This window comes from Neolamprologus multifasciatus, chromosome 7 (genome assembly GCF_963576455.1).
Source record: "Neolamprologus multifasciatus chromosome 7, fNeoMul1.2, whole genome shotgun sequence".
NCBI lineage: Eukaryota > Metazoa > Chordata > Actinopteri > Cichliformes > Cichlidae > Neolamprologus > Neolamprologus multifasciatus.
In genome coordinates, this window is record NC_140445.1 from 14,847,482 (window position 1) to 14,861,054 (window position 13,573).

At 38.4% G+C, this 13,573-nt stretch overlaps 1 protein-coding gene across 1 annotated transcript in view; it reads right to left on the bottom strand.

The window, feature by feature from the left end:
• The window catches only part of mast4 (microtubule associated serine/threonine kinase family member 4), a 100,323-nt gene that overhangs the window by 63,979 nt on the left and 22,771 nt on the right, over positions 1-13,573 (bottom strand). Inside the window, 1 exon segment of the mRNA XM_085169264.1 lies at positions 12,755-12,882. Coding sequence (XP_085025390.1) covers positions 12,755-12,882 — 128 coding nt within the window.

Genomic DNA, 13,573 nt, shown 5'->3' on the forward strand with positions numbered 1-13,573 from the left:
CATGCTGTCAGAGAAGAGCTGATGGTGACGCTTTTGAAGCATTCATGTCGTTGGATGTTTGAGCTGATAAATGGTAGGTCTGAAATCTCTAAATTATTGCGAAGTGCTTGTTCTACATCTAGCCAAGGTTCATATAAGAGGGTATGTTTTAGCCATCCTTAGATAAACTGAAGCCTGTTGGCTAAGAAGTAGTGCTGAAAGTTAGGTAGTTCTAATCCTCCTTTATCCTTGGTCTTTTGTAGTGTTTTACGTGGGGGTTTATTTTTCCAAAGGAATTTGGACATATATGAATCTAGAGATCTGAACCAATCTTGTGGCGGTTTAATTAAATAATATATTAGTTAAATAATTTATTTTTGGTAAGACCATCATTTTTATAGCGGCAACCCTTCCCATGAGTGATATGGGTAAACATTTCCATCTAGCCAGATCGCCTTCTACCTTCTTTAAAAGTGGGATATGGTTTAATTTAGTTAGATCTGCAAGCTTGGGAGAAACATTAATACCTAAATATTTTATATTTCCCAATTGCAGTGGTGTAGAAGAAGAATTATGGAAGGAGCAATTAATCGGAAGGACTGTAGATTTTGACCAGTTAATTAAGTAATCTGATATTCTTGCAAAAGAGTTTATCAATTCAATCACCCCAGAGAGATTGGTTTGTGAGTTTTGGAGAAAAAGTAACACATCATCCGCATAAAGGCTGATTTTATGTTTCACGTTCTTGCATTTTATGCCCTTAATTACTGAATTCTGTCTAATTGCTGCTGCTAGTGGTTCAATAAAAATTGCAAACAGTGAAGGGGAGAGTGGGCATCCCTGCCTGGTGCCCCTCAGGAGACAGAAGCTGGAGGATGTTTGGTCATTTGTTTTGACACAAGATGTTGGGGAATTGTATAATATTTTTAACCAGTTAATGAAAGAGGATCCAAAACCAAATTTGTGTAAAGTTGCAAATAGAAATTTCCAGTTAACTCTGTCAAATGCTTTTTCTGCATCTAAAGAAAATATTGTAGTTTTAAGGTTTTTACTGTATGAGTAGTCTATCAAATTAAGTAATCTACGTGTATTTGTTGATGAGTGCCTACCTTTTATGAAACCAGTTTGGTCAGGATGAATTAAGAGGGGGATTATTTTCTCTAATCTCTTTGAGAGAGCTTTGCAGATTATTTTAAGGTCTACATTTATAAGGGATACTGGACAAATAATACCTTCTCAAAGAGCAGGGTTACCTCTGCTCTTTGAGACTAGGTCTGAGAAATAGGCAGCCCTCACATCTCGAACTGAAAAAGAAACTAAAGAGAAACTAGAAGCCCTTTAAATGAAGGAGATGAACATTTAAACAAGTTTTCCTCCACAAACGCTCAACTTTATGGCTGGAACGCTTTAAACAGCGAATGCTGTCATTTATCCTGGGGGACAACTTTGAGACACAAGCTAGTCTGGTTTTCACAAGACAAAAATTGTCTAAGATAGAAAGACAATGATTATTAAAAAGATTTGTTAATAAATCTAACTGTTATAGGAAGGTAATACTAAATTAAAAACATCAGAAAATTTAGCAGCAGTAGAGGAATTTAAGGTACGAGAGCTAACCACATGTCAAACAGAAGAGAGAGACAGATGGAAAGACAAGTTAAAAAGAATACAACAATGGTCCGAAATAAAAATGTCCTCGGAACAATCGATGGTTAATCCGAAGGTAAAAACAAGGTCCAGTGTGTGTCCTTTGGTGTGTGTGGGGCCAGAAACATGCTGTGTAAAATAAAAAGAATCATTAAATTTTTTAAATTAAATTTTTAATAAATTCAAGCTACTGAAAACAGAATCAGCATCTGGCCAACTCTGAACCTATGTATTGTAAAGAGTCCTGTTTTTACACTCAACAATCAAGGAATGATGTCATCCCTTCCTTGTCTGGGAATGAATGGGGAAACTGCAGTGCAGACAAACTTCCGTGTTTCCTTTTGAATGTGAAAGTTAGAGTGCCACCGCAGCCTAACCCACAGTCCACTGTGTTTGGTGTAGCTGGTGCATGTGAGGGAACATAAAGAAGGCTTGTGTGGAAGAAGGGGGGAGGTGGTAGGGCTTCGCCACAAAGGAACAGAGAGATTAGGGCAACTGTGCACAAAATTACTGTTGGGAAGCTTTTTGAAAAATTTAACAAAGTATTATTAGTTTCTCCACAGAAACTCATTAAGACCCTGAACTTTTTTTCGTTTAAATTAAACATCAGTATTTCTGCTGTATAACTTTCAAAAAGATCCATAATCACTGAGCAACACATTGACACCAATTTTGTGAGTATAACAGTCAAATCTTAGAGATTCTTTCTTAAGGCTTCCTCAAAAGCTAAATTAATTAATTTTTTTAAGGAGGAAAAGTTCCAAAATATTCTCTTTATGTTTTTTTATGTCACATTATGAAAGCAGTTTTACTGGTTAAATTCATCAGCCATGGAACAGCATAATTACCATGGATTACACAGAGTTTGTAAATCAAAACACATGTACAAGTTTAAAAAAAAGCAGTTTTCTTTTGAATGTTTCCCAATTACTCTGTACCTGACTCTAGCTACAGTAAGCAAAATTATAAATGAAGCCTAATTAAAGATAAAAAAATATATATATATAGCAGCTGCTGCAGTGTTTGTGGGGTTGGTGGAAGAAAATGAACAAAGCTTAAAAGGTCTTTGATTAAAAATGATATGACATATGCTATAAAACACACGTGCATCCCCTATGTCTTTACTTTTTCATTTTTATCTTATGGTATTGCAGTGTTGGCAAACATAATTTACTAAAATATATAATTTGTTTTGACTATTGTCCTGATCTCTGCTCACACCTCAATCATGATTTCTGACAACAAGGAAAAAGCCTCAATATGAGCCCAATTATCATAAAAAGTCAATAATCCACAAGAAACCCCCTCTCAAAACATACAGTAATCAATCTTTCTCCGAGTACACGTAGCTCTTGTTTCCCCTTTCAAGCAGCTAACAGAAATAAAATGTGAAAATGAATTGATTTGTTGTTTAAGAAGTAACACAGCTTGGATGAAAACAGCCACGTGAACCATTATTTACAAATCTTTACAGAGAAAGAAAGACACAAGAATTACCAACTGCTATGGTGAATTATGTGCAGACAGTCCTGCCAAGAGATTCTCTCACACACAAGCATGCATCAATATGCCAAGTGTTAAAGCAGAAAGGTCTCAAAGTCCTGAATGTGTTCTCTTAAAAGAGCAACCAATGCAGAAGCCTCAAACAACATGCAGATCCAGGGAAAAAGTCCCAACAGACACAGCACCACATGTAGGCGTAGCTTGATTTGCTTTCCTACCTGTAGCCCCCGTCTCCTCAGAATGCTGGGCTCGTCCATGGTACAGAGCCCCGACTTATCATACCTCCTTACCGGTGCACAGCCATGCTGCACTGACTCGCCTCCCTGCACCCTCCCTCCCTCAGGCTAAATCTGATCTTAGCAGCTGCTAAACACTTCCATCAGAACTTATCTGATTGGAGGGGGGCAGTCAGCTGACACCTCCCCTTGTTCCTCAGCTCCCCAACTTCAGGAGTGAAGGAGAGAGACAGAGCAAGAAAATGGGAGAGAAAGAAAGAGAGGGAGAGAGAGCGTGAGGGGAGAGTCAGAGAGAAGATGGGCAGTTCTAATTTAGCGTAGCGACTGGTGGGAGTGAATGGGAGGTATGGTGGGTGCCGGGGGCATATGGGAGCCCCAAGACTCATTTCTCTGAGCAGCCATGCTTTCTGGGCACCCTAGATGACCATGAAAATGAGAGGATGTCCTTTCCAGCATTGTTCTGCTCCAAACTCAACAATGAATCTGGCATCCTGGCTGCAGTATGCAGGACTAACTGTCCTCACTGTTCTTATTGCAGTCAGTGACTACTCACCTGAAGGTTAGGCCATTGACCAAAAAACAAACATGATAGCTGACACTGCAGCTGGTGTGAAAGAAAAGGAGAGGGCTACAGAAAAGCAATGCATCAAGGGAGGGGAAAGAAGAAAAAAAAAAAGGAAAATTACAACCAGCCTCACTGTAAAGTATACTGTTGCTGCGCTACACCCTTTTAAACTAGCTGTGAAAATGTTACAAAATGCAAAAATGCAAGCCAATTCGCACGCATGCAATGCATTCTTCATTCTAAAGAACCCAATACAGAAATCAGCCGGCACAACCTGCTACATATATCCAGTGTCAATTTCCAGCAATTTCATGCACTGGTACAGCTCCAAAGAAATGAGTTTTGAGGCAGTCAGTAAGCGATCACAGATCTTCACACTCACTAACTCCATGTCCCCACGCCATCCTGAATTATTAGCATTTGTAAAATAAGTTGTTTCCATGTACCATGCTGCCAATTTGATCTTGCAATTTTGCATTCTGTTTCAGTCTGTGTTTTTCGTGGCCCCCCTCCTCTTTTTCACCCTCTCTCACTCATTTCCATTCACTGTGGTACTGCTCTGTGAATATTAAGTGGGCCCCTTCCATTCTCCTCATCTCCAGCCAAGCTCAAAAGATTCATCTTAGAGACTAACGCCTGGAATGATGGCTACCACAGCTGGTGGAGAAGGTGCAAGGGATTGTCGCGCAGGTGACCGCTACAGCAACTTTTTCTCATCTTGAAACCTGTACAACAGAAAGCTGATGAACTGGTGCAGGGGCTGGGGGGCAGCAGTCATTTGTATTACTGTGCTGATAAGGAAGAAAGCAAAAAGTCCAGGTCTGTGCTCGGGTAATCAGGTTGTTTTTGAATAAACCCCATAATACCTCAGAGGACAAGGATTACAGTAGTCAACTTTTTCAGCTTGAACAATGGCCTTCAGATTACCTGCGGGAATTAAAGAATCCTGTTATGTCTCAAGCCGCTGCTCAGTCTGTGACTGCTTGAAGGAACAATTAAGAAAATTCCACATTGGGCTCACAATGAAGATGAAGAGCAGCAGAAACACAAGGGAGGGGTCATTTGTCTTATTCAGTGCACAAAGCCCAGATTTTTCTTTCATACACAGCCACTGAAACAACCTCAGCAGCTACAAATGTCAAAACAATTAAGCAACACCCGATGACAACACCTGACAGACAATTAGCAAATATTTTGATTAGAGCAGGGCGATATGACCAAAAATATTTATCACGATATACATTCGAAAATTTGCGATAACGATGTAACTGACAATATAATTGACACTAGACAAAATACTTTACAACTCCTCAACTTTATTAGTGCAAAAAAACCCCCAAAAAATCAATATATTTTCACTTACACAAGCAGCTTTTTTAAGTGCATTAAAGTTATATAAAAAATTAACAGTGCAAATTCAAATTCCTTGCTGACAGTTTAACCAAAAGGCATTTCCAGTGGAAACTGGCCGACATATCCTCAGCATAACCATGTAGAATATCCACAAAACTTAAAAAAAGGTTATACACACACAATACGGTAATATTGTGTTGAAGCACAGTACGGATCACTCTGCGAGGCGCCTGCCTACGATAGCCGTAATTCTCCGACAATCCATCAAGCGGTGCGACAGATTTTTGAGCGCCGTGTACATAAGATCGTTTCAAGGCCAGAATTCATAAATAAGGCACACGGGCTTATAAGGGACACTGTAGATTTTCAGAAAAATCAAAGCATTGATTTTAAGTGTGCCGTATTTTCCAAAAAACACGGTAATAACGACGGCCCGCTAGCATGCTCTACCAAAAATAGTGCTTTGTTGTGTATCTGACGGACCAAAGCTAAACCAGTTCCACACCACTGAAGTTGCAGCATTTTTACAAACCAATTCTGGTTCATCCGTTTCATTCAACGATCCGCTTTTGCTCTTCTTATTCTGCGTCACCGCCATGTGCATATGTAAACAAAGGCACTGCGCACGCGCGTTTTACCCATATTCTATCGCGATATTTCATTTTCTTATCGTTGCCCAACATTACACCGGTATTACCGTGAACGGTATGATATAGCCCAGCCCTAATTTTGATAAATACAAGGAGCAACTCTCTTCTTTAATTCATCTTCACATTTACACTGCTTTCCATCATACTGATGTTAAACTTGTTCCTTAGCATATTTTTCTGTCCAAGCAACAAGTATTACATAGCACACCAGAATTAAGTGGCCAATAATGTTCCATTAAAAGACAACCACAATGTCTCTAAACACTGCTCTCAAAAGCAACTCTTAGTTTTAAAGGTAATCTCATGTAAAAGTTGACGTAATGGGTCACCTGTCTGAAATTCCCTTGCACCTTCTCCAGCTGTGGCAGCAGTCTTGTGCACCTCTGCACCACTTTTTGTGCTTCTGCTTTTTTCAGTTCCCTCTGTGAGCCCTTTTTTCTCTTCTTTAGAGTTTTCAAGGGAAGAGTCCATAGCTTGAGCCCAAATTCAGCACATCATCACAACATCATCACAGCATGCTCATTCTACCTAGAATTCTACTGTAACGCCCTGAGACGTCTGAGGACATTCTATGAAAACAAACCAAAGATTTGTTGCATGCCATTGTTTATTCTCTTGCACACAATGACACTGAAATAAAAGAGATGATTTGACCAAGTTGAGAAATTCAGTCTCTCTTTCTCTCTCTCAAGAAGAAGAGTGCAAGAAATGCACTCTAAGTGTTCTTAGAAGCAATTTCAAAAGATGAGAACAAAAGTGGAAGTGGCCCAGAGGTGCACAAGAAGAAGAAAGTGAAGAGATCAGACAAATAACATCAGGTCCAGTCCAAGAACTTCAATTGCAAATTCAAATTATGGAAAGGAAAATGCCAAATACTGGTTTAAAGTACACATGTACAGTTTTATAGTTATATAAAAATTCTGAAGACACCAATCTAAACATTATTATGTGAAACTGTTTCTCAAAAAGAACATTTCTATTATCTACTTATTACACTGTGTCATTGACACAGTATAGATGCTAATATAAATGCCTAAATTGTCACTTATAAAATTCTAAAATAAATAGAAATCAAAAAGCCCATTGTGGACAGCTTTCAGAAAATAAAATCAGACGAAGTAAAGCTGCTTTGACATGGGTTTAGGGGTTTTGAGGCAGACAGTTTGAGCGAATGGCCTCAGAGCAGGGCTAGAGAAAAGCCTCTGGGAAAAGTCCAGGGGTTGTCTGTGACTCATTTCCTCCTGGCGGGTGGACAGCTGAGGTTGTTTTCACTACCTTTGGAGAAAAAAGGGAGAGCTGGCACTGAGAGTGCTGATTGAGTGACCCACAGCCTCTGCTCTGCCCGGGCTTATCAGACCAATAGGTAACCTGCAGATATAAGGCAGGCAGAGGAGGGACATGGCATGTGAAGAAAGCAGTAAGACTAGAAAGAGTGTATTCCCTCCATACAAATCAGTGTCAGCCATACTAAGGCCCAAAACTGACAACCTGAGAATGAATTAAGTAAGCCTTAAACCTTTAAAACAAGGAGAAAAAAGTGACCAACGAGAAACAGAAGCCACTCTCAATTCCTCTCTATTTTTTTTTTTATTTGGACAATACTGAGTGACCATGTAAATACAAATACAAATCCCTTCATAAGATGAAATTTAACAGTTTAAAGGTCAGTCTACGTTCCTACCCTCACCTATGGTCATGAACTCTGGGTAGTGACCAAAAGAATGAGGTCGCAGATATAAGCTGTGGAAATCAGTTTCCTTCGAAGGGTAGCTGGGTTCTCCCTTAGAGATGCGCCGAGTGAGTAACTTGGTCATTGAAGAGGGACTGAGTAGAGCTGCTGCTCTTCCACATCGAAAGGAGCCAGTTTGGGTAGTTCAAACCCAAGACTCGCTGGAGAGATTATGTTTTGCTGCTGTCTTACAAACAATTTGGTTTCCCTTTGGATGATAAGAGGTAGCCCAGGGAGAAGAAGGTCTGATCTTCTTTGTTTAGACTTCTCCCACATGTCCTTAACCCAGATAAGCAGCAGAAGACTGATGTCTGGATTGCTTAATTTGGGTGGTTGGTTGGTTATTTATATTCAGGTTTAGTGTAGATTGTGGTCAGTAAGAGAGTTGTGGTAACCCAAACCATCACCGCACATACCAGCTGTGATGGTTTGGGTAGAGAGGTAGAGAAAGCAATATGTCGCTCAATGTCCTCAAAAAACGGAAGTACAAACATCTCAGCATCTGGTTTACAATAGACAATAACATCTGTAATTGTCTATTTATGGCACAACTCTTCCTTGTGTGCCTTGACATAAACTGCATTTCCTTCCTTTGCAAACACAAACTACTCCAACTACAATGATATCAGTAAAGGACATCAGTGACTGACAATTACGAGCAAAAAGAGAGTCCACAAAGGCACAACATCAGGATTATGACAGTCTTATCTCCATATCACACCAGAAGTGAGGTATTGATTTTCTGCCAAAGAGCATCACAGTCAAGAGAGATGGGCCACGCTACTCAAAAAACCATGCACACTCAGGGGCATGATGGAAAACCATGATGGACATAAAAGGCAAAGAACAATAACATCAATCCAGTGAGGTAAAGGGGTAAAACATTGCTGTGAGATCTTGAGGTCATCTATGCAAAGAAGGTGCTTTTTTGCACAGATAGAAAACAAACAGATGGAAACGAAGTAAAAACAAATAACCTAAGTATAGGATATTGGATAGGAGTATTAACATGGAGCCTGCCTTTAGCTAACTTCTAATGTGAGCAAGAAATAACATGCTGATTCTTGGCAAGTTAAATAATATCTTAGTTTAGTGTGTTTGTCTGTCTATTTGCTTTTGCTTGGGTATTCTTTCACGTTTGTACTGTATTCTTTTTAAACAATTTCAGATGAGGTGCTAGCTCCTGTTTGTATGTGGTTTGATTACACTAAACACAAGTCAAACTTACCAAAATGGAAATCCATCAAGCAGACATTTGACTCAAACCACTAAACAATATCAACCCATTGGTGCTGGCAGAGCAAAAGTCAGAAGATGAACAAAGTCCCTAGACTGTCATTGGATGAATCCTCTGCACATTGGAAACGTCTGCAAAAAGGAAATTATCCATTATGTCTTTAATGATCTGTTAACAGTATCTTGTACAGTTTTAATGCCATTTCCTGATAAACATATTTATACAAAACCCCTGCCAGAGTACAAAGTAATGAAAACTACCTTTGTGGTAGTCATGGAAAACCACCTACAGTTGGCAGAGGCCCATTTTAAACTAACAAGAAAGCATCCAATTCTGGCAGCAAGTCTGTTCAGACAAGAATGCATCTGCCAAATCTAACCAGGGTTACAACTGACGACAATGACAGACTATAACAGAGTTTGTATTCTGGCAGGCCTCCATTCATTCATTGTGATTATAGCCGAGGACTGGAGGGCTTCCCAATCATAACCATGACTATGACAAATGTCATTCTGCCTGCAAGGTCTAAGTGACAGGAATAATCTTTTCATGTTGAAGTAGACTGTTTAAGAGTTTTTACCCTAAAATGGTATTCAGGCAAAGTTATCCCTCCAAAGCAGGGAAATATTCATTTACAAAAAAAAGTGTGAAATTACCAAAATTAAATAAAATGAAAACTGTAAGAAGAAAACCAAGAAAGAGCATGTTTAGAACGACAAGAAGCTAAGATATTCATCCATTTTGCTCCTCTCTCAAGGTCAGCCAATTCAACATGTTTTCTAAGCTCATTTTGAAGGCAGGCTAATACAGTGGCTGTAGATGAACCCCTGAGGTGTCAGTGCAGCTGACTTCAAAAGATACTGTTAAGATATAGCCATTCAGCACACATCAGCCATTCAGCTTGTGTCCACACAACACCGTATCCGGGCAGCGGTCACCAGTATTTCATTTTCTCCTGCCGTTAAGCACTGAGTCACCAGAGTCATGCAAACAGTGTTAAGAATAAGAATCAGCAGAAGAGAATGGCACAATCTTTATTCCTAAAGGAACAACGATAACACCTGGCCATACGTTGTATACATACAAAAAGAAGATGGAGCTGTAAAGACGTACACGTTTAAGAATAATCAAGTCTTTGTTAGACAGATTTTAAGACATTTGTCTGAACTTAAAATTCTATGTTTTAACCAGTAAATATAAGGGGATAGAGGAAAAAAAATCAATATAGCATAATATCGTAATATTTTGCATGGTGATAATCATTATCAATATTTTGTTAAATAAATTAAAATACTACAAACAAGAGGGCTCATCTCATGCGTCACTATCCTGAGATAATGTTAATAAAACCATAAAGCACTGGAACATTAAATTATTTTATCTGTAAAATGGGAACTAAGCTAAGAAAAGTTAAATAGTTTATCTTTTTTGATAAAAGCAGTATTGACAATTTAACTTTGAAAACATAATTTGCAGTTGAAAAAGGGTGATACGTTTTTTGTAAAGTCCTTAACAACAAATGATGCACATTAATTTTCATGAGTGCTAAATAATTTACAATACTTGTCCAGTGTCATTTTCAAGTTACAAATATAAAAATTACAGCACTATACAGCAGCAGCTTTTTGAAACACATTAGTGCCATTATGAAAGTCTGTCACAGCTCAATCATGGGACTCAACACTCAACCACTTAACATTGTTCTTCCCACATTACATTTGTATGGGAGGCACCACGTTTCATCAAGCTAAAGGAACAAAAGACGTTTGGTTACACTCGAATAATTTTCAGAGGTTGAACCAAGGCCACAGCCTTTCACTGACCTTAAACATGTCCTGGTAGATACTACAAATAACATTTTCTTTAAAAAAAACCCACAAAACTATCGCTTCAAAATATTGTACGTTAGCCTCTTAGGACCCCATGGCCTTACAGACTGTGCTATGAGTGCACAAAATTGACGTTTGACTCAATCTGGGCTCACAATGACACAAATGCAGTTTTATGTTAACACATTGGATAAACAGAACCTGATAAATGTGGCACTGTGTCTTAGTAGCCTAATACAAATCTGCTGAGACAAAGATTTTTGTCAATGATAGTTTAACCAAGTATTTGATCTAATGCTCAATGTGTACAAGGGCTGTGTTACAATAACACATAACATAAAAGTCACAGATGTCAAACTGATTGAACACATTAGCTGAAGGACATCTTCACATAAGAATTAAGTTACAGTAAATCATGTATTCATTTCCAGTACCGGGCACAATAACCAAAGGGAAAATGTGAAGCTTTTACAAGCACAAGGGCGCATGTATTTAAGTTTCACATAGTGAAAATACACTAGCGCCCCCAAGTGTAAGGAAGCAGGCCGGATATTTTAATACCTGACTTGTACCAAGACAAAATTTGTTAAGATTAAAAAACAGCAGAATATTTAATTTTTTTTGTTTATCAAACTACATAACGTGTCTATTTGACAAAATAGTCTATCAGTTTGACTGCAGCACTGTTATTAATGTAAACACTGTCACCATGAAATAATGAGTCATTTGAAAAACAGACACCCTTAAGCTGGGGTTACAGTGCCTGTTTTAGGGTGAACACACTGTGATCACTGAGCATCAGTTAGCAAAAATGTGCTTTCACAGTAAGTAAGCAGAGACACACCTGTGCATACAAAATACACCTCACTTTTTTTTTTATGACATTAACCTTTTCTGTAACCGATTGCAAGCACACACAGAAATGACTCATAGGTTAACAGCATTAGATTACTTTCTTCCTTTGATTGTATCTTGGTCCTGAGATAATAAGATCACAATACGGCATCAGAGTATCTATCAGTGTCATCTGAAAGAACCGAGCGGGAGCACAGTGAAGGTCAGGTCTGTCTTCATGACGCAATTTATGTCAAAGCACAGATGCACCTGGACCTCAATCAACATCATCCCCCTTTTTTTAATGTTTAGACTTTAAACTACACAGATAGGCACCAGTTTAAAATTGCCTTTGTGCATCTGGTACGATATCTCTGATCAATATGAATACTGATGTTGCTGATGTGCAGTCATATACTGTATCAACAGAAAATGCAGAAATGTAAACTGGTTTATAAACAGAAATAGAAACATTTACAGAACAAACAATGCAATTAGGCATTTCATTATCTGTCAGTAGTGACAGGATACAGTCATTAAGAAAAACATACAGGTCATTCGCTGGACCACAGGTGAGTGGAAATACATGAAACTAAAAATAAAACCCATGAAAAAACTGTTAGTCTTAGTCACTAACAGCAGGAGGTACACTTAGCTGAAAATCTTGATATTGGCTCACACTAGTAAGCAACTAATTATACCTTTTTTGGTTTTTGCTGTTGTGTTATTTTTTGAAGTATTATACACTTGCAAAAACAAATAGCAAGCTAGCTTTATGTATTAAGAAGAAAAATGTTAAATTATTTTTTATTAATTTGATTTTGGATTGATTGGATTTATAACTTTGTCATTTCAAAGTTTTTGTTAAAACATACTTTAAATTTTAGTAGGATTTAGGGAAGGTTTGGCTGACAGGAACATTTAATGGCATATGTGCTACCATGTTTATTTCTGACTGCCTGCAGGAGGAAAATATAAGAAAAACCCTCTTACTGTATCTAATATATTTAACTGTTATTCAGACACTACTTATATGCAGAGTGTCTTCTATGCAGTGCTTATATGCGAGGGGGGGCGGGGGGGTCCAATATTATGGAACAACTGGTTTAGTGAAATTTACAAACAGCAGCTTTTGTGTCTGCCTGAATCAGGGCAACCGATTTCACAGTGGCTGACATAATGAATTACTCACCAGGCTGGAGGTGAGGGAGGGGTCTGACTTTCCAAGGTTCAGGGAACGCATTCGAACCAGGTTAGACGTCTCAGATGATGCCTGGCCAGCTGTCTGCTGAAGGTTAGTGGGTAGCAGAAGATACTTGCCTGCAAAACAAAACAGGAGAGAAAACACTGAACACAAGCACAGTGAAAATTTGCATCAATTATATTTGAGAACTACAGAAAATAAATGAATAGTTTGATAAGTTGGGACAAGAATGTAAAAGCACCCATCTTGCTAAGATTCAATGTTGCTTGATATAATTAAAAAAAAAAAAATTAGAAGACAAAACTTGAAGCATTTTTTTATCTTTCATCTCAGATTTTTACCTCAGTTTTAAGAAAAACAACCCAACACAGGTGAAACGGTTAAACAAGGTCCAACTACACCAGCTCATTCACAAGCATTTCCTAATCACTCATACTATCAGCATTCTGAGTTACAGGTCCTCAAAGCAACTTTTTGACCCGTTATTATGCACTCATTTGTTTTTAAATAATAATTTACTCTCATAACTTTTTGTAAGAATAACATTTGGCATTTAATGCACAGAATAGTTACAGAGTAGACTGGAAAGCAGGGTGAGAGTCGGACAGGAGTGACACACAGGGAGCCTAAAGAGGCTTCTGCTCAACCAGGTAAGCACAGAACTTCTTAACAGGGACTGGTTTAAAAATAAATAAATAAATACATTTATACAATTGTGTCTAAATCTAAAGCCAGAATCCTTTACACAGCCTGATAATCCATGACCACAGGAAGAAAACAGGGAGACTACAGGTCAAATGTCAAACC